At 35.1% G+C, this 21,827-nt stretch overlaps 1 protein-coding gene across 1 annotated transcript; it reads left to right on the forward strand.

Annotated features, from left to right (window-relative positions):
• The first annotated feature begins 334 nt into the window (after positions 1-334).
• LOC125680027 (glutamate receptor 2-like) lies at positions 335-21,120 on the forward strand. Its single transcript, XM_056157038.1, has 18 exons — positions 335-958; positions 1,432-1,581; positions 9,997-10,242; positions 10,883-11,094; positions 11,187-11,240; positions 11,405-11,563; positions 13,261-13,458; positions 13,826-13,933; positions 16,161-16,262; positions 17,232-17,316; positions 17,570-17,709; positions 18,445-18,800; positions 18,903-19,101; positions 19,190-19,446; positions 19,526-19,637; positions 19,902-20,036; positions 20,377-20,481; positions 20,920-21,120. Exons 1-18 carry the CDS (start codon positions 868-870, stop codon positions 21,001-21,003), a joined length of 2,793 nt encoding a protein of 930 aa, XP_056013013.1. The 5' UTR covers positions 335-867; the 3' UTR covers positions 21,004-21,120.
• Positions 21,121-21,827: the final 707 nt, after the last annotated feature.

The raw sequence follows: 21,827 nt of genomic DNA on the forward strand, positions 1-21,827 counted from the left end.
TTTGACGCGGCCACGGCATGAGCTAGGATCAAACTCACGACTTCCCGGTTGCAAAGCAAACGCTCTAATGAGCTACCGAAATGTGGGAGATTCGGCGAAGAAAAAGCTGTAACGTGAACAACAAAGAACGATTTCAAGTATTCGACAACGGTCCGTAGTAAGTAAAGGCTTTGGTAAGTTTAGAAACATTTTTAAGCTATTCTGTACTTGATGTTGACGCTGATTAGAACAATCTGAAAGCATTTTGTAACGATACACAACGCGATTTTGAGTAATCAAGCAAAGTCTCGACAAATGGGTTGAATAAAATGTAGATGTGAACAACAAAATGCTAATTCTTAACATTATGTTTAAAACGACATTTGCACAATAATTTAATCCTATAGATTTCTTCTTTTTTTTTTAAAATTTTAATAGAACAATTGGATGGAATCCTAATTAGAACTCCAATAGGATATTACATTCTAACTTCTAATCTTTACAATGATTCTAAACAAACAAATGCAGTAAGGAAGAATTTCTTTAATCCATAAACGCCACTTCAGAGTCGCTTTAACAAATCTGTGAAGTGATGCTCTGTATTTAGAAGCAAATTGGATTACACGTTGAAGATGATGCGATTTCTCATCGGAAACATGCAGGAAAATAACGAACATTGGAGGCACCGGGTGTCCGTTTGAAATGTTTGTCATTTTTATGATTTCCATTGTGAAGTTTCTTTTGTCCTATCGCGGAAAAGATGATATAGAAACTGATCAATAAAGTGGATTATTATGGACTGAAGTTCTAAGACTGCGTAAAATTGCTCAAACTCTGACCAACATTACAACCAACGGATTGCCTTCGACGCAGTGTGTTACGAAGAGTATGCGTTTAGTAGCGGTAATTGTTTTTGGAATTTTTTGTCATTCTGTGGATTGTATAGAAACCGTCCCATACCAACACGGATTCCCTATAGGTAGGTGTCTTATAAATCGTTTGTTAATAATAATATCAATACTCCAATATTAATAAAATAATAAACATGTTTATTTTGTTCTGGTACAAAAATACATGTATATTTACAAAACTAGAGGACAGTTTCAATCGGAGTAAATGGTTTCTTTCGTCTATCCCGCATACCAGTAGTTTTAAAGTACATGTAATTTGACATCAACTCATTACAAAGAAATAAATTCAATTATATCAATATATACTATGTTTTTAGGGAAAGTTACTTTTACAAATATACACCTCCAGTGCTAAGCTAAAATTATAATTTGCTAAAATGGAATTATAATAGGACTTATAGCTTATCTTTTTATATAAAAAAAACTCGTACAAAAAGGGGTTGCAATATAAGCTACAACTCAGCTTATTTTGCAACCCTTTTCTGTCCGAGTTTGTTTTTTATTTCTGCAGAAATTACGTTTAAGACAATATGCCTTGCAGGTGCCATATTTGATTGGAATGATGTCTATGCCAAGACAGGGTTCTACTACGCCATGAACAAGATACTTCGGCAGAAGGAAAATCAGTTTAATTTCTCTACAATCATAGAGGATGTCTCCATAAACGACAGCTTCCAACTAGTCCAAAAAAGTAAGCTTTACTTTACTCAGAATGATTTAGAACTCCTGATATACGTACATTGTATATGTAAAGGTTTATTTGTCGAAAAGACATACATACATACATATAGTTATAATTATTCATTGGAATATGTCGAAGGACTGGAAGTAACATTTTCAACATTGAGAAACTTTTAATACTACAAATTTTCTGTGCATCTTTCTCTCTGTCATTCACAGACGCTGTAGTTCTAACGATTTGTTTTTATTTACAATCATAATGTGCTGGTATGTCATGATTAGTGTTACGAATGTAAGGAAACATGATCATTTATGAGGTAGTTTTGGAATAGGTGAATAAAGTTTCTGTATTCAAACATATTTACCTAAAATCCCAGCAAAACAAGAGGTACTGTGAGCAATGCTCACTAAGAATACCCCCGCTTACCCCAATCTCCCAAAGGGTGTTGGTAATAGGTAAAACTTCAGTATTATGATCCAAAAGGTATCTAGGAACACAGCATTTCCATGCGATGAAAAAAGCCATTAAAGAATTTAAATGGAAACCATATTGCTACTTCGATGTCCAGTGTGCATGACCTTTGACCTTTTGACCCCAAAATTGATAGGGAACATCTTCATCCCATGGGTAGTCCATATGTATGAAATGGTGACTGTAGGTGGAAAGGATAACGCTTTAGAGCCCGGAAACCATATTGCTACTTCAATGTCCAGTGCGCTTGAACTTTGACCTTTTGACCCCAAAATCGATAGGGAACATCTTCATCCCATGGGTAGTCCATATGTATGATATGGTGACTGTAGGTGGAAAGGATAACGCTTTAGAGCCCGGAAACCATATTGCTACTTCGATATCCAGTGCCCTTGACCTTTGGACCCCAAAATCGATAGGGAACATCTTCATCCAATGGGTAGTCCATATATATGATATGGTGACGGTAGGTGGAAAGGATAATGCTTTAGAGCCCGGAAACCATTGCGTCTACAGACGGACGGACGGACAGACAGACGGACAACCCGATTCCAGTATAACCCCCCCACAACTTGTTGCGGGGGGTATAAAAATGTATCAGAAAAAAATAACAGATTTGTATGATGAAGCAAGACACCATATGCAGTGTATTATAGGATTCTGTTTATCAATTAAAAATACTCATTTTCGTTCACGATTTCAGCTTCTCCATCGTCAACTTCCCATATTTATTTAGCAATATTCCATTATCACCTGCATATGGTGTGTATATTTCTCAACTGATTCGATACGCAAGAGCTTGTTCTGCGTATGGTCACTTTTTAAATCGAGGCAAGTTACTGACAAACAAGTTGATGGTACAGGGGTTTCAACAGTCTCGATTAAAGTCAGCATTTCGCAAATTCTATGGTCGTTATATCGATCTAGTTTGCCAATACAACCTATCATTTGGTCAAATGCTGTCTGACGTGTTTCATACTGATGGTTAGACCGTTCTTGGCACACTGATTTTGACTACGGAGAACTCCGTTTACCTGATCATGATATAGGACTCACGGCGGTGTGGCCGGTCGACAGGGGGTGCTTACTCCCCAAGACACCTGATTCCACCTCTGGTGTGTTCTGGGGTCCGTGTTTGCCCAACTATCTATTTTGTATTGCTTATAGGAGTTGTGAGATTGATCACTATTCATTATCTTCACCTTTCATATGTTGATTCGATATATCTCAGTTAACTTAAAATTAAAAAACCCACACCACAGAGTCTTCCATATCTGCTTAATAAATGGATATTTAATTGAACATAGATGTTAACGGTAAACTAGCAACTCCACTTTATGACAAACGGAATGACCAACTTTTCCATCATCAATTTCCCATATGTATGTAGTAATATACCATTGTCACTTGTATGTCGTGTTTATGTCTCAATTGATTCGATACGCAAAAGCATGTTCTGCGTTTGATCAGTTTTTAAATCGAAATAGGCTACTGACGAATAAGTAAATGTGGGGTTTCGTTTAAATCGAAATAGGCTACTGACGAATAAGTAAATGTGGGGTTTCGTTTAAAGCCAGCATTTCTCAAATGGTCGATATAACGACCTAATTTATGAATACAACCTGTCATTAGGTTTAATGCTGTAGGGGCCGTTCTTTACATACTGATTTTGACTACGGATTACTCCGTTTACCTGATCAAGATATAGGGCTCACTGCGAATGTGACCGGTCAACAAGGGATGGTTAGTCATCTTAGACACCTTATCTCTAATGTGTCCAGGGATCCGTGTTTGCCCTACTCTTAATCTGCGATTGATCACTATATGTTATCTTCATTTTTTCTTTTCACCTAAGGGATATCGATTTTATCATTTTCTATTTTTTCAAAGTTTTGTTCTCTTAGCGAGTGATGTTTATTTGGTTGCAATTTCAACCTTTATGCCTCATGCATGTATGCTATCCTATTGACTATATATACAAGGGCAAAAATAGATTAAGATACATGTATGTAGGTATAGCGTGGATTTCCCGATTTCCACATTATAATTACAAGAGAGATCGATAGACTGTATATTATTTAACGTCCCTCTCGAGAATTTTTCACTCATATGGAGAAGTCCCCATTGCCGGTGAAAGGCTGCAAAAATTAGCCCTATGCTTGGCGCTTACGGCCTTTGAGCAGGGAAGGATCTTTATCGTGCCACATCTACTGGGCATTCGTTTTTGCGGTCTCATCCGAACGACCGCCCCATTTACAAATGTAGTCGACTCTTATGACAAGCAAGGGATACTGAGGGCCAATGCTAACCCGGATACCCATGCACGGGAGGAATACAATAGAGGAAATATATTCTCTTTAAGTGTCATCAAGCATATAAATATGTGTCAAATGAGAAATTGCATCTCCTAGACACATATAACTGAGTAAAACGTGTCTAGATTTTCAATTGTTGATTGTCTTCAATAGTGAGACAGTTCACTAACGACCTTGAGCAATATGGTCGCAGAGCGAGGGGGGTTTATCCGTATAATGATATTTCTGTAGAAATCAAAATCATAAACGATGTGAAGTTTTCATTTAAGTTTGATTTATCAATTGTGCTTAAATTTTAGTTTGACCTAATTTCGATCGAGATTCATCTTCATCAAAGATTACAATCTTATAATTCAAAATTTCTGAAAACATTTGGATTTAGTCCATCACTACTTTTTAAAATTTCGTTATCTAAACCTTTACTACTGTGCGAAAAATGAATGGAAATGATCCCCTACTGCAGTTTACAAGGATCACATAGACTCTCAAACATACATGTATCAAATTTTATTTCGTAAAACCAGCAATGCATTCTGCAGTGCTATTCATTCCAGTCCACACTCATCAACAGTGGACCGTATCGCACATGATCTCTGTTTTAAAGAGACTGACAATATACACGATTCGTATTTATCTTTCAATGGATTCGTTTGACTGACCTGATTTAAATCAAAACATTAAATGTCTTTCTCAATCCTTAATTGATGTTTCCATTAGTGTGATGTGCTGGTCTGGGTGATTGAGAGAACATCTGATGTGAAGTATCAGAGTTTACAGGGAGAAGCTAAATTGGAGAAATACGCAATTACCAGAGAACTATCCCATCCATACCCCACTCATCACAAATAAATTGAGGGTTTATTGTGACACATGCTTATTTTGCCTCTAGATAGATTTAAACAAATGGAGACATTAACCTGAACCTCAATACGTGTATAAGAATCGCCCCTCTAATCATGGATGACTTCTATTCTGAGCAGACATGTGACTGTCTAAAACATTTCTACTTCAACTTCTTTTGAAAGCAGTATTAATTAAAAACGTGACAATTCAGGAGGCAGCCCCAGAGGAACCGTCACTGAAGTTCCACGCAGACGATCGCTGAATTTCCCCCCAGTATTTCTATATTGTTTCGTCCATCACCATGACAACCATGTGCAATTAAGGATCCCAATATTCCTATAATAACACGCGAAAAAAATAGAATGATTAAATAAAAACTATTAAAGAATACTGTACAAAACAAAATCTATGAAAGTATTTTGATGGTCATATTGTTGTAAAAAACAGACTTTTAGACTCATTAAACTTTTAACCCAAAATCTTTCACATCAGCGCGACAAGTTTCGCGTTATGATTCGTTTTGTTGACGAATTAGAAACCAGAATGTCATACATACATGTATTCTAAAGATTCATGTATACAAATTAAAGAACTTTTGAGCGTTTGGGAATAGTGTACAATTTGCATACACTCGGAGTGGGTTTCGCCGGTTGGTTGTATATTGTTTAACGTCCCACTCGAACATTTTTCATTCATATGAAGACGTCATCATTGCCGGTGAAGGGCTGCAAAATTTAGGCAAAGTTTTCTTCGGATTTTGCCAGATATTAGTCAGTTGTCCAAACTTGTAAGGATACTAGTATTCCTACCCTTTTCCGTATTAGGTGAGTAAAGTTCTTATAGTATTCCTACCCTTTTCCGTATTAGGTGAGTAAAGTTCTTATAGCGAAGAGAACGTGTAAGAACTTCTAAACGAGAGACATTCATTTTAATTTAAGAGTTTGACAACATAACAGTTATATATTTTATTTATCAATACAGAATGGCTCTGTATTTTCACATGCTCTACTGATCATGATTTAGAGAAAGAACAAAATTCACAGTTAAGACCTGATGTCGCCGTGTACATTTTCAAAAATTTAATACTAATGAATTTCATTTTTCAACATAACAATATCTTGAGGGTACGTCTTGGTTAAAGGTCGGTGACTATGGCACAGTGTATTCTAAACAATGACATCATAAAGTACGTCATCAAGGTAATTTTCTATTTTTTTATTTCATTAAAGTCAAAAAGGTATTTTGGGGCGTTTTGAATAGAATGCGATAGAATGTTTACATTGTGGAGTGTTATTTTCTTGGTAATGTATGGCAAAATACGATATTGATTTTACTACAAAAATCAAGAACTTTACGAGGTCACTTCCCCTTTTTTCCAGAAATGAAGCTTATAATATATGAAGGCTCTATTTTTTATGCATGTGTAAGTTTAACAAAATCAGTCATTTGTTGGAATTGACTATCAACAGGACCATGAAGCTAGCTCTGTCAATGTAACGTCCTCAGAAATCTTGTAACTTGGCTAAAATGCATCACATCATTCATTCTCCATAGTAGCTTTCAGTCTGTACTATTCCACTATGTTGAATATGATAACCTTTTTGCAGATACCCTGAAATCTACAAAAAAGGTCATGAAAAATTCAGGGCCACTTTAACGGGAAGTCTTTAATAATTTATGCCTTAATCTTACCACAAGCAGATGATTAACAAAACTAATGGATAAAAGATACACCTTTGGAACAGATGTCATTTGACCAATCAATTGCAGAGAAGCTGCGAAGCCTTTATAAGATTATATTCTCATTCGGAGTACTCATAATAGGGGCTTATGACGCGGTAAGGACATAACGACTGGGTTTTATTGTAGAAGGGTAATTGAAAAGAGGCCTCACGATTAGGACATTTAGCAGAGACTCCCAGTAATGTTGGATCATCAATTATATATCATTTTCCCTTTGAGTGTGCCAACATCTCCCAATACCGAAACTTTATTGTCCATGTAACAGAATATTATTCAAATGTGCTAATGAGACGACGAAATGATGGTCTTTTGTGAAATCTGTAGTGACAGCCAGGCTGGATGAGAAGAGAGAGATTATATCCTGATGACTCCCTGTTCTGTTTTCACAATAATCCCTTCGTGTGTCGTGTACTCAGGGCCATAAAATTTTCATCAGAATTGCGACTACGTCTAATAAATTTGTCAAAGGCAGCTTTATGAAAACAGCCTCGTGGACTAAAAAATCCAAAAAGCGAAGATTGAATTATTATGTTGAATCTGCTACTTTGTGCTTCATGTTTTAGTGTGATATCTGAACAATATCAACTGATAGAAAATCTTTACTTCATTGGTTATTACGCCAGATCTATCTAGATCTAATTTTTATGTCGGATTAATTTAAGAGAAACAATACAAAGAAAAATCCAAAGGCTTAACGTTTTCTGTGAAAAATTAATCCGAACCTCACAACAAAATTTCATGAGAAATAGTAGTGCTTAGACAAACAATCTGTGATATAACAAATTGATGAGATATCAAACCTTTTTCTTTAAACCCATCAGTTTGGAAAGAACATGAATGAGACCATTTCAAACGATTTATGCTGCACTAAAATGAGTCCTATGATCAAATCTTGAGCGATTGAAGAATTATTATTGCCATGTTGTCTTCACAGTTGGAATACTCAGTAAATTATGAACACGTGCCTCTTAAACTCGGTGTTTGTTGTGCAGATTTGTCTGTTCGCTGTGTTTTAATGGTTCTTTGCATGAACATCAATCACGGTCCCCGTAAAGCTGCTTCTGTTTTATTCTGAATTGTAGCTTATCATTCTATTTCGTAACTGTTTCTTTTGAAACAAAAATCGATAAAGAAACAAAGTTTAATGCCGATTTTGGTATCAGAAACTGGGAATGCCACAAGGGCAAGAGGGGAATGCGTCTACGTCATCCGTGTTTTGTCTTCCAACTATCAAGATCATCGTCACAGACGACAGATGTATGACGGATGGAGGAACACGAACTTTTCGTGACACTGTTACATACATCATAACATTTGACAGTACTAACTGCAAAATGTATATGTAATTCTTGAAATGAAAACCATAAGTAACCATAGTGAATGTCGAAATTATCGACACAAATGAAATGAAAAGTCACGACAGCTTGACTCTGTATATATATGTATATAATATATATAGATAATAGTTATTTTTCGCAATGATCGGTAAAAGTATAGGTAAAAAATAAAAATGAAACACGAAGACGTTTAGTAAAGCTTTAGCGCTTTCATTTCAAATCTTCTAAAGCTTTACTAAACGTCTTCGTGTTTCATTTTTATTTTTTACCTATATAATATATATATATATATATATATTGTCAAATTTTCGGGACGACCTGTCCCTTCCTCAGGACAATAGAATATTTATATTGAAAACAAAACTAATTGAAAAGGAAGCTAACACTACGACTAAACTACAAAAAGCTGATAACAAACAAAACATCTACATATCAAAATTATCGAGTGTAATATGTGGCAATAGAAAAGTCTGTTCTAATCGAGCGTCAAAACTTAACTAATCAGTCCTACGCTGGATCAAGTCAAAAACGAATACGCATTCTTTGTGAGTGTTGTTGGATTTTAGTGATATATATATATATATATAGAGAGAGAGAGAGAGAGAGAGAGAGAGAGAGAGAGAGAGAGATAGAGAGAGAGAGAGAGAGAATGTATATATAGATTAAGTTACTTTGTTGGGATGAAAAGGTGAAGATAACGGACAGCTAGTGATTAATCTCATAACTCTTAGGATATACAAGAGGTGGGGATCAGGTGCCTTGTAGGAGTAAGCATCCCCTGTTCAGTGTTCAACGGTCACATCCGCCGTGAACCTTGTATCTCGATCAGGTAAACGGAGTAATCCGCAATCCAAATCAGTGTGTAAAGGACGGCCTAAAAATGGATATGAAACACGTCAGACAACATTTCACCAATGAAAAGTTGTATTGGCAAACTAGATTTTTAAAACGACCATAGAATGTTTTGAAATGCTGACTTTAAACGAGACTGTTGAAACTCCTGTAACATCAACTTGTTTGTCAGTAGCCTGCTTCGATTTAAAAACTGAGATAATTTTTTTTTGTCTGTTTACACAACTGACATTTGTTCTGAAATACAGAAATAGTTTAATTTCATATCTATTATTTTTATCTTACAAATTTGGAACAGAACTATATTGAATTAATTTGTTTTGCAAACATTTGTCTTGATGTGTGCTTATTTAAATAATTGGTACCTGTATGGTTTGTAATTAATTACATAAATTTCTACTTTTTATATCGATAAGATATTTACATTTCATATATCTAAATTTTTTCAACATCACTTGTGTTTGTTTTCTATATATCAGGGTATTTCAATTGTGGAAGCATAAGATTTATGATTATCCGTAGAATGTAAGTTTCCACACACTCTTTTCTACCAATGTACATACAAAATTCAATTAGTTAAAACATTTAGTTGACTGGGTTGCTATTTTTTGTATATTTCTGGGAATCATTTCTCACGGATTGTCAACAATTTAAGTATTTTTGTGCATATATTGGGATATGATATATATTCACGTGACGGTGATCCCCCCCCCCCCCCCCCCCCCCAGGAACCCACCAAATTGTACTCCTTACGAAATGATTGGAGAATATTGCAGCTCAGTTATTCGTTCATTGCGAACATGTTAAAGTATCTTGTATACATGTACTAGTTACCTTTTCTTATATTTAATTTTTCTTTACAGTTTGTGATCACTTGTCAAATGGAGTCTTCGCTTTAGTGGGATCTAAGTCTTACATTTCTCGCGAGGTCATGGACTCCTACACACGTGTATTCCACATGCCTTACCTAAGCCCAAGCATAGACCACCACCCTCATCACAGCAAGCAATTCTCTATCTTCATGAAGCCAGATGTGACCAGGGCTATCGCTTCCGTTATTAACCATTTAAAATGGACTAAATTTCACTACATTTACGACACTGATTCCGGTATGTTTTATCATTTTGGTACAATTCAGTGCAGGAATCGTATTACTCATGTCTGCCTAATTGAAACATGCACAGTATCACTGGCTAATTAATAGCTTTAATATGCATTTCATGGGAATCAAGGCAGCGTTTATTATTGGAAATAGCTTGTTTACTTTTTGTTATCGAGTCCCCAGACGCGATGTTCTCGGGATTTAATTCTGTCAAGACAATTCTATTCGGACAATTATTTGATTGTCTCTACATATAAGTCTATCTTGGCCAGAATTCTGGCTTTCTAGACTTGTTATATAAAGCCTCCGAGGGTTCAGCTATTGTATATAATCTGACAGCTGTCTCTAGAGGGAATTGTGAAGACGACGGCAGTTTTACAGATACAAAGTACACGAAAAAGTTTATGTAATGAATAAAGATAAATAGCTTTGAATCTGTCACATGTTACTATGCGGTAGGAATACATGTGTATATATATATATATATATATATGTATATATATATATATATATATATATATATACATGTATTGATAATATGAATATAAATAATATTCTAAATATATAAACATGTAGAAGCAATCAAATTAGAAAAGTGGTAGGGTATGCATCTGTTAAAAATATCTAAATGGATGTTATTTTAACAGGCTTGTCTCGACTTATGGAACTGAAGTTGCTTTTAAAAGATCAAGATCGAAAGAGCACAGTAGCGAGTTCCCGGCGCCTCCTGAGCCTACAAGAGGCCCATAGAGACCTCAGAATGCTGGACAAACTACACGGACCTTTAACCAATACGCATCCAATTAATATAGTATTTGATTTGTCAAATGAAACTGCCTACGATACCATATTAAATCAGGTTAGCAAACTCTGTTTTTTTATTTTCTATTGAAATATCAAGTGTTTGATGTTTTACATAGGGTCTTTGAAATTAATAAATTGTTTTCTCAGATACGAAACGTTGGAATGAATAAAAACGGATATTCATATTTACTCGGCAGTTTGGTAAGTTAGTTTCAAAATTTAAAATACGGAAATCAGATAGAAAGAGAGCACTCAGTAACGCTCTTGAAGGGCTTTCAACATCTACAGATGAGCTTTATGTCATTTTCATGCAGATATGGCTATTCTTTGTCCAAGTTAAATATATGCATACTACGTTGTTGCAGGATATAGTCAACCATGATTTAGACCGATTTTCACATGGTGGGGTAAACATCACAGGTTTCCAGCTAGTTGACCATCAATCTGATATTGTCCAAAACTTTTTAGAAGAATGGAGACAGTTACCACGCTCCATTTGGGAAGGAGCAGGGGAAACGGTCAGGGTGAGGATGTTAAGGAACAAATTCAAGGAAAAGGTTGAAAATCATATCTTAAGGGGGTATACTCTACAGCATCACAATGGCTGACTTCCTTTTAAACCATGAATGAACATATAAAGATCAGCAGCAGTATTTGTCTTTTCTGTTTGGATTTCATTGCCTATCTGAGTAGCTCAATGGACAAGCATGTCAGCTGCTGAACTGTACATAGCGGGTTTGAAATGTTTTAGATTACTTTTTGCAAACACTGCATTTTTTGAAAAAATAAAGTAAATTTGAAAGTTTTCGATTTCAAAATAATGTACATATCCTCCATTTTTAATCCACATCAAATGTCTCTGGTGTAGCATTCCGCCTTAAGTGAACTGGAATTTTCTAGTCGTTTTAACATCACGTATACAACAAACTGGTAGCTCTTTGCTTACAATTCGGATTATGCATGTGCAATCAGTTCCAGGGCTCAGTTGAATGGGATTGAGAGATCAATATTTACAAAAGTGAGTTCCCATCCGGTTTTAAACACTGTACCTCATTACAAGATATATGTTTCCCACTTTTATTTATCATACAAGTGTATATATATATATATATATATATATATATATATATATATATATATATATAATTCAATAAAAAAGCAGGAAAATATGCAGTTCCAAAATATATTTAAATCACTAGCGCTTTCTGGATTTTAACATCCATCCTCAGGTGAATACAAAAATTGAAAAAATTATATATATAATGTTTTTTTTTAGTAATACACCAATTATCTTGTTTCATTGTATTTTATCTATCATTGAATAAAAAGCCCCTCCACTTGACATACAAACCTAGATATTCGTAACATGAAAAGTTACGTTACACACTATAACGAATGCATGTCTACATTGTTATGGGGTATCTTCCAAAGTCAAGGGTTTGTGATCCACAGCATTTCTCACAAAATCTTGATAAATTATGTTTCATAAAAAGTGGTCGATAGTATCGTCATTTAGCGTTAAACATAATTTTGACCTCAGCTAAACCTTGACTTTTAGCCAATCAATATTCATGTTTGTGTACCGAGTATGCGAGCTGATCCAAGATCTCAATTGATTTTGTTGAAATATACGCACTATCAGAATTTTAGGTACTTACCCAAGGACTTTAAATCTCTCATGGATCCATTTAGAGTCCAGGTATCCAGCTCCGAAAATTTCAACATGATCTGTTGAGGGTTTGTGAGAAATGTGTTGGACCCATGACTTGGGAAGATAACCTTATGGGGTGTTTATAAACATGGCCTGATATATGCAAAATCGGTTTCGCCATCGGAACAAAATTCTTTATATATCGACAATTCACACAACATAGCTATTATTTATTTAAAATAACTAAAACTTTCGAACAGGTATGCAATTTCAAATCATGTTATGGAATAATCATCATTACAGTATTATTGAAACATGTATTTTAGTTACATACATGTACATGTACATGAATAGATAAAAGATATATTTATATTGATTTTTTTCACTATATAATGAAAGAATTACTGAACTTATATTGATTAATATGGGTGATGCACTCTGAAGCTCGCGCATGTTTCACCCAAATAATGCCAGTATTCACCAATTTAAATTCAATAACCTTAAAATATTTCACATGGAACTCTACATGTAAAAGTGGTTTAAAACAATTGTTCTATGATTTATTCATAGGTTGAATCCGCTCTCATGGTGGACACTTTAAACCTGTTACGGGAAACTATTCAAACGATGATAAAGAACAATTCCGAGGTCTTCCGATCAACATTTAGGAGAGCTAAAGTATACAACTATGACTTAACGAAGGGTATACCGTGCACTGGTAGTAAGCCTTGGATGCATGGACTAAATATCATGAATAATCTACGAGAGGTTAGTAAAATATATTCCATAAGAAAAGCATTCTGATCCGCTCACGAAGATCGCTACACTAGTTAAATCAGATCCTATGATTCGCTCACGAAGATCGATACACTAGTAAAATCAGTAAAATAGTACAATACTAGTAAAATACTGGTGTAGCGATCTATGTGCGCGGATCATAGAATCTGATTTCGATCAGATAGGAAGAATAGCAACATGTATTAATAAATTACAGTAAACTCTCTCAATTTCTCCTATATCTCATTACATTTTTCTTTAATCTATCATTTATTTTCAATACAAATACATCGATGCTAAAATAATAAACTTCTTGAACATTGACAAAAGAAGAAATGTGTAATGTATTCATCTGCAGATTTCCATCCACGGTTTGACAGGAGAAATACATATTGATGAAAATGGACACAGATATAATTATTCCATCGGCGTCTATGAAGTGGGATTTAAGATAAACCCAAGAAAAGTAAGCAATCACCTATAATTGTAAATATCCACAAACAATGATATGTCTGTATTTCTTTTCTTTACTTTAAAAAAAAAATGTGACTTTAAGATTAATATTTGATATATGCGTTATCATTCTGACAAATGTTGGCACATATACACATGGAAAAAGTATTGTAACACCAACTGAAAGTAACTACTCCTTTATAAAAGTTTTGAAAACAGCAATAATTTTGAATTCAGCAACGCTATACATGATTCCTATTGTCCACTTATCTAGAATCGCCGATGCGACTTTTGAACTCTCTTCCAGCAGGATTGCGAGTTTTGGACACAATAGTTTAGCTCTTTTTTAAACCCGTACATGTTTAGTTTTCTTGTAAAATGAAATCATGGGTCCTTCGCAAATCTCAAATGCAATTCGAGGCAGTAATTGGAATGAGGAAAGCAGGACTGGTATATTATCACCATTCAACCATCTGTACAATTGGCAGGAAGTACTAGTTAACAAATGACGCCAACGAGCGTATAAGACCTGAAATATCCCGTAAAGCATATGTTCGGAGGACAATGTACTCGGAAGCATGGTTAGACGTTTTAACAAATAGTTCAGTTTTTAAAAGGGAATAGTTGCCACATCGTTTGCTATCAACGAGATCAATGCGGAATGATAGTCTCGTTTAAAGTCAGCATTTAACAAATTCTGTGGTCAGTATGATGATCTAGTTTGCCAATGAAAGGTGAAGAAACGAACAGTGATCAATCTCATAACTCCTACAAGCAATACAAAATAGAATGCAACCTTATCATTGGGTCAAATGCTGTCTGACTGTTTCATACCGATTGTTAGGGTGATCTTTTCACACTGGTTTTGACTAATCAATCTCATAACTCCTACAAGCAATACAAAATAGAATGCAACCTTATCATTGGGTCAAATGCTGTCTGACTGTTTCATACCGATTGTTAGGGTGATCTTTTCACACTGGTTTTGACTACAGATTGCTCCATTTCCCTTATCAAGATATAGGGATCACGGCAGGAGTGACCGGTCGACATGGGATGCTTACTCCTCCTAGGCACCTGATCCCACCTCTGGTATATCCAGGAGTCCGTGTTTGCCCAACTCTCTGTATTGTATTCTTATAGGAGTTATGAGATTGATCACTGTTCGTTATCTTCACCTTTCCCTGAAGTCATTTCACTATCATGCAAGACGCCCCATAAATAAAGCTTTGCTAACACATACCCACAAAGCAGGGCGTATGCAATGGTGTCAGGTTCCCTATCATTGGAATCTAGCCTGTTGGAGGAAAGTCCATTGGTTTGACGAGTTTCGCTTTTTGCTACATATCACAGATGGACGAATGTGTGTATGGCGGCATATGCTGAACGCAGTCTTGTAGAAACGATTCTGTTTGGTAGTGGATCAGCGATTATGGTATGAGGCTGTTTCCTACGAATGTAAGCTGGATCGTATCACAGTTAAGGGCAAAAATTACTATGGGACATTCTTGCTGAAAATGTTGTACCTCATTTTAACAATTGCCCTCTTCGATCAAGGCCAGTGTTCATTGGTGACTATACCAGACCATATCGTGCTCGTGTTGTGCAGGGTTTTTTTTTGTGTAGAAAGACCATATTGAACACCTTTGGGACACCATTGGTCGCCGAGTTAGTCAAGGACACCGCCAATCCAAACATGGAACTGAACAGGCACTGCATCGGGAGGGGCAAGCTCTACTACAACATCAAAGTCAACGTTTAATCAAAGGTTTTAGAAGAGTCCGTCATTCGTGTGAAAGAAAATTACACTAGATACTAAAAACAACTGTTTATCTTGAAATTTACAACATTTTAAACTTATTCACTGATAAGTGTATTTACGGTTTTAGAGATCAGGTGATGATATAAAATATAACGTCAAACATGAAAATTCTTATCCATCTCATAATTTGAAATTAATCATTATAAGATTTATGTACAAAAAGGCTTCTACATAAACATATTGTAAATCAGAGCTGGAGTACATTAATACTTACTTGTAAGGTAGAAAAACGCAGTTGATACAGCCTGTAACTCCCTATATCTAATCTTTATTTCAACTTTTGTTTTTACAATAAAATACATGTATATTTTCGCACAATTTGAAAGATACATGAATATGCAATGAAAGTTAAACCTTCCATTCTTAGAACATATTACTAGTACAAGTGAATATCGTGTTATGTCTTTCCTTGTTACAGATAGGCAGATGGGTTGACAAAGTGGGCTTTGTTCCGGAAGGGACTAATGACAACCATACGAACGATGAGGATTTAAAAACTTTAATCGTTACAAGCATTTTTGTGAGTAAATTTATTCTCATTTCTTTAAAAGTTCTAACAGATAATGTGAAGATAACGAACAGTGGTAAGCAGTTTCATAAATCTTTCAAAGAATACACAATCGATAGTAGGGAAAACATGGGTCCCTGAAAACACTAGAGGTGGGATCAGTTACCTGGGGGTAAGTAAGCATCCCCTGTTGACCGGTCACACTCGACGTGGACTCTCTACCTTGATCAGCTAAACGAAGTAAACCTAAGTCAAAATAATTGTGTAAAGAACAGCCGTATGAAGTACATCAGGTACCAATCGACATAATGACAGGTTGTATTTGCAAATGAAATCATTATAACGATCACACAGTTTACGAAATGTTGCGTTTAAACGAGACTATTAAATTAACATATCATCAACTTATTTAAGTTTTGAGCAATAAGTTATGTTGGGTTCGCGGCGAGTGCGGGTGGTCTTTGGAGGATGTTTGCTCCTCCTGATCACCTAATCCCGCCTCTGATGTGTCCAGGGGTCTGTGTATGCCCTACTCGTGATTTTGTATTCTTTATAAGAATTATGGGATTGGTCACTCTTCGTTATTTTCACTTTTTATGTATATCATGTATGACAGGATCAAAGCTATTCTTAATGATTTCTCCTCATCTAGTTTTTGTGTAGTAACTCTTCAATTTCTAATGAACAATAATATTTACTTATCACTTGTTTACTTATTCCCGGAAACACTGCTCAAAAGTGGAACTGGAGAATTCTAACCAGATCACAAATATTACATAACTGTTTAATAGAATAGCCATCTACAACCATCTCTATTTCAAGAAAGGCGTCTCATCAGCTGAAGAAAGAACAATTTCTTCAAAACAAGAAAGAGTATAGAATTCTGAGTTATTTCATAATAGTCTTTACCCCCAAAAGGCATTTTTAGAACAAAGAGAAATCGAAATACTCACTTATCTAACAAATGGCTATCTTTAACAGGAGAGACCATTTCTTCAATATAAGAAAGAATATGAAAAAGAGGAAAATAGACGAAAAGTGAAGAACAAAAACGACCTGTACGAGGGTATTACTCGTTACAATTAACACTTATTCTTTTTCTCATAGAATAAACAGTTTTATGCAAAATTCTCTTCAAACATGATGTAAATAGATATACCATTTCTCAATGCTTAATCATAAGTCTGAATTGTATTTTCTAATAATCAATAGGTGTAGTTATTATACAAAATTATATATTTGGAACAAAGTCTGTTGCGTGTAAATCTTAGTAATAAATAGTGGACACATAAATATAAAGTTGATTCTGATTTCCTCAGGTTACTGTGTTGATCTTATCGCTGCCGTATCGGATCTATGTGGAGGATTCCAGTATACTATAGTACCTAACAAAGACTCTGTGTATGGTGCCAAAGAAAACGGAACATGGACTGGTATGATTGGAGAACTAGTTGATGGGGTAAGCTCAAAGCAGTCTTATTAAATACCGATTTTCACTATTAAGGTTCACTTAACACGTGGTATTCATTTTGTAAGCTTTCATAGAACCGAAGATATTTTTAAAAAAAAAAAAAATAAGAATTCAATGCATAAATATTTTCAATAATATTTTCAAATAATAAAATAAAATATTATAAACAAACACTATTTGCAAGCAATGTTAATTTAAATCAATCACTAAAAATACTTTTTGTTATTCAAATTCATTAAAACTAATTAAAAATAATGTTAAATACTAAATCAGCAAAGACTCCCATGGCTCTACAAGGGTTTGGGGTTTCCGTAGTCAAATGTACTAAACAGTAAAAACGAAAGGTATAGGTCTATATGTCTGATAGTGTCCACTTGAATTTGAATAGATATTTGAAAGACAAAATGCCCTATATCACATACCATACATACAGTATTTTGTGATGAAATAATCGTGGCTATTCTAAACGACGAGTACATGCAATTCCAATGGGTACATGTATATAATCTCGTGCACAAGAAATATTGATCCCGTGGATCTGTACAGAAATGTAAAAAAAAAAAAAAATGCTGTAGGCTTGTTGATGAAAATGTATTTCGTACGTGTGGTATAAATCATATAGGTATATCACACTCCCGTTGCTCTGAACTACTTTCGAAATCATCCCCGCTTCATATTACTTCATATTTAAATAAAAAAAAACCAACTTTATATATATTTTAGAAGGCGGATCTAGCTGTTGCCCCACTGACAATTACAAAACAAAGAGAGGAGGATGTGGCTTTTTCTAAACCCTTTATGAACAGTGGAATAAGTATTATGATTAAGAAACCAGAGATTCAAAAACCCGGCGTTTTTTCTTTTTTAAAACCATTTTCTATATACCTTTGGATGTGTATAATCGGAGGATATTTTTGTGTTAGTTTTGGAATGTTTATCGTTAGTCGCTTTAGTCCAGCGGAATGGAGACGAAAGTGTTTGCGAATGGATAATGGCGTCGTCAATAAGTTCACACTGGAGAGTTCTCTGTGGTTTACCATGGGGGCATTAATGCTACAAGGTAGCGATACCTGTCCAAGGTGAGTATACAGATATGAAAATAATTCAATTAGTTTATTTCAAAGTAGCTAAGTGTGTAAGCAATAGACGATATTAATTCAGAACTGTCCGATTTTGAATAGATCTGTGGCTGGTCGTATAATAGGTGGAACCTGGTGGTTTGCTGTTTTAATTGTGATCTCGTCCTACACTGCAAATTTAGCGGCATTTCTCACGATAGACAAATTGTTAACTCCGATAGAGAACGCAGACGACCTAGCAGCACAGACAGAAATATCGTACGGCACATTGGAGTCCGGCTCTACACAGTCATTTTTCAAGGTATCCTTTTTAAGAATCATTTTCCGCTGGTAGATAAGATCTTTGTATGTGGAAATGTTTTCACGGCATTACTTTCCTGTAACTTTAGGAATCCAAAGTTCCAACATATCAAAAGATGTGGGCGTATATGTCCACTGCGTATCCAAGTGTGTTTGTCAAGACGACAGAAGAAGGTGTTCGCAAAGTGAGAAATATGAAAGGAAAGTATGCCGTTCTTCTGGAATCAGTCTACAATGAATATTTTAGTCAAAGAGAACCCTGTGACGTCATGCAAGTGGGTTCACCACTCAATACCAAAGGATATGGCATCGCTACTCCGAAGACTTCAAAACATCAGGATCTATCGTAATTGATTTTGTAAATCATTATGTGTCAAATATATTTATTATAATATTGATAATTAAAGTAGAAAGTTCCCTTTCAGGGAAATGGTTTCTATAGCAATACTTGAACTGACAGAAAATGGATCATTGATTAAAATGAAGAGGCGATGGTGGATTGAGAAAGGGGAATGTGGAGTCCAGGAGGAAAGTAAGGTGAGCCACCTTGTGTGAATGTCGAATGGAAACTGAATTGTGTAATTGTGTACATGTACCCAATCCTCTGGAAGGTGTAAATTGTTCAATGTAAACTATCCTAACAAAAATCTTCATAGTGAACTATTGTATCAAAGTTTTTCCTTTAGTGAATCATAGATTGAAAGTTTGTACTTTTGTGTTTTTGAAAAATATACTTAATAATAGTATTTTATATGTTAGCCATGGCAATGTATTCTACAAGGCTATTTTCGATATTAACAGGGTAGCAAGAAGAAGAAATCGCTGTCACTCAGTAATCTGGCCGGAGTTTTCTTCATTCTCATAAGCGGCCTAGTGTTTTCCATTATTCTAGCTGTTGCTTATTTTCAGCGCTCTAGATCCAACAATAAACAAGGGGTAGGTATATCGTAGTTATCCAGCACAACTAGATAAAATTAAAAGAACAATAAATGAGGGGTAGATATATCGTAATTATCCAGCACAATTAGATAAAATTAAAAGAACAACAATAAACAAAGGGTAGGTACATCGTAATTATCCAGCACAACTAGATAAAATTAAAAGAATTATATTCAGAAAAAAAACAACTGAAAACCCCCAAATATCTTTTGCACAATTGATTATTTGTATATTGTTTAACGTCCCTCTCGAGAATTTTTCACTCATATGGAGGCGTCACCATTAATGTATAGTCATCGGTGATGATTGTGTAAGTGAATGTTTCATTTTCTGTTAGGGATTTCTTATGCTTGGGGGTGACGTGTCAAATACATACTCAGACTATTCTGGATATCCAGTAGAAGAACGGAGCAATGGAATGAGTCCAAAAGTGCCTAAAGGGGTGAGCTACTATTAACGACATGTTTTTAATAGTAATAACAATTGGTTTGTTTTATCCTGTTGTCATGGACTCTAGATCTGCTCTCCGAAAACTAAAGTTCATGGGATGCTTACTCCTCCTTGGCTCCTCATCTGACCTCTGGTGTTTCCAGGTGTCCGTGTTTGTCCTGTTCTTGAGTTGTATTCTTTATAGGATTTATGAGATTGATCACTGTTCGTTATCGTTGTTCTTTAAATTTCATGCCAATATTGGTAAGATAAAATTTTGTAAATTCTAGTAATAATCTATATAATGCTGATTTTCAAATCGTTTCCATGTATGAATTATTACATTACCCCAATAAATAATTTATATTTGCGCATAAGCTATCATATAGCGTATATAATTAAAAAATGACTTTATCAGTTACCGAATTTAATAAAGCGTATTCAATTACAGATTTTATCCAACACGGAGAAATTAGAAACGGGTGAGGAATCCAATCCCAGAATGAATCACATCCACACCACAAGTCTTCTTTGATCAAATTGATTTGAGTTTTACACACTGGGAATTATACATGCACAATTTACTTAGTTTAACAATCTCATGAAGAAATGTATATGATCACCTTTTTCAGCAATTTCATAAATTATATCAAATTTCTTATTGTATTGATCTTTTCTTTTTCATGAGAAAGATGATGTTCGTTGATTTACGTCCTGTTCTAGAATCTTTCACTTTCATAAGGACGACATCAGCAATCGGATACAGATCTGTGCTCTACACCAAATTTGAAAGTACAAAATGTACAATTATTAACACATTTGATCACTGACAATTTTGGTTTCACCATGACACCAAAACTCCTACTGATCGCGGTAGCTCAGTGGTAGAGCGTTCGTTTCGTAACAAGGAAATAGTGAGTCCTAGCCCCACTCGTGCCATGGTCACGTCAAACCTAAGACATCATAGGTAGTGATTGCTCATTTGCCAAACGCTCGGCATTTAGAAATAAGAATCACGGGTCTTTCGGATACGACTTTGAAATCGGAGGTCCCGTGCCGCGGCATTGCCTTATTAAAGAACTCTTACTGCTACGGCTCTGAGCGCTAAGCATCCGTCTAAATTTGTGTTACTTGACGTCTCAATATGAGTGTAAAACAAACAATTAACCGACCAAAATCCCTACTCCTGATCTCTTGAAATTTACAATTTTGGTAAAGTTCTACCTGCTCATTCTAAAAATCTACATGCATTTATGTAGTTTCAATTTAGGATCAATAGCACTAAATATGTTTTAATCGTTTTCCACTTAAATACTACATACCAAGTTTAGCCCCTCCCTGGAGTCAGAACCTCTACCC

This window comes from Ostrea edulis, chromosome 2, assembly GCF_947568905.1.
Source record: "Ostrea edulis chromosome 2, xbOstEdul1.1, whole genome shotgun sequence".
In the NCBI taxonomy this organism is placed as follows: domain Eukaryota; kingdom Metazoa; phylum Mollusca; class Bivalvia; order Ostreida; family Ostreidae; genus Ostrea; species Ostrea edulis.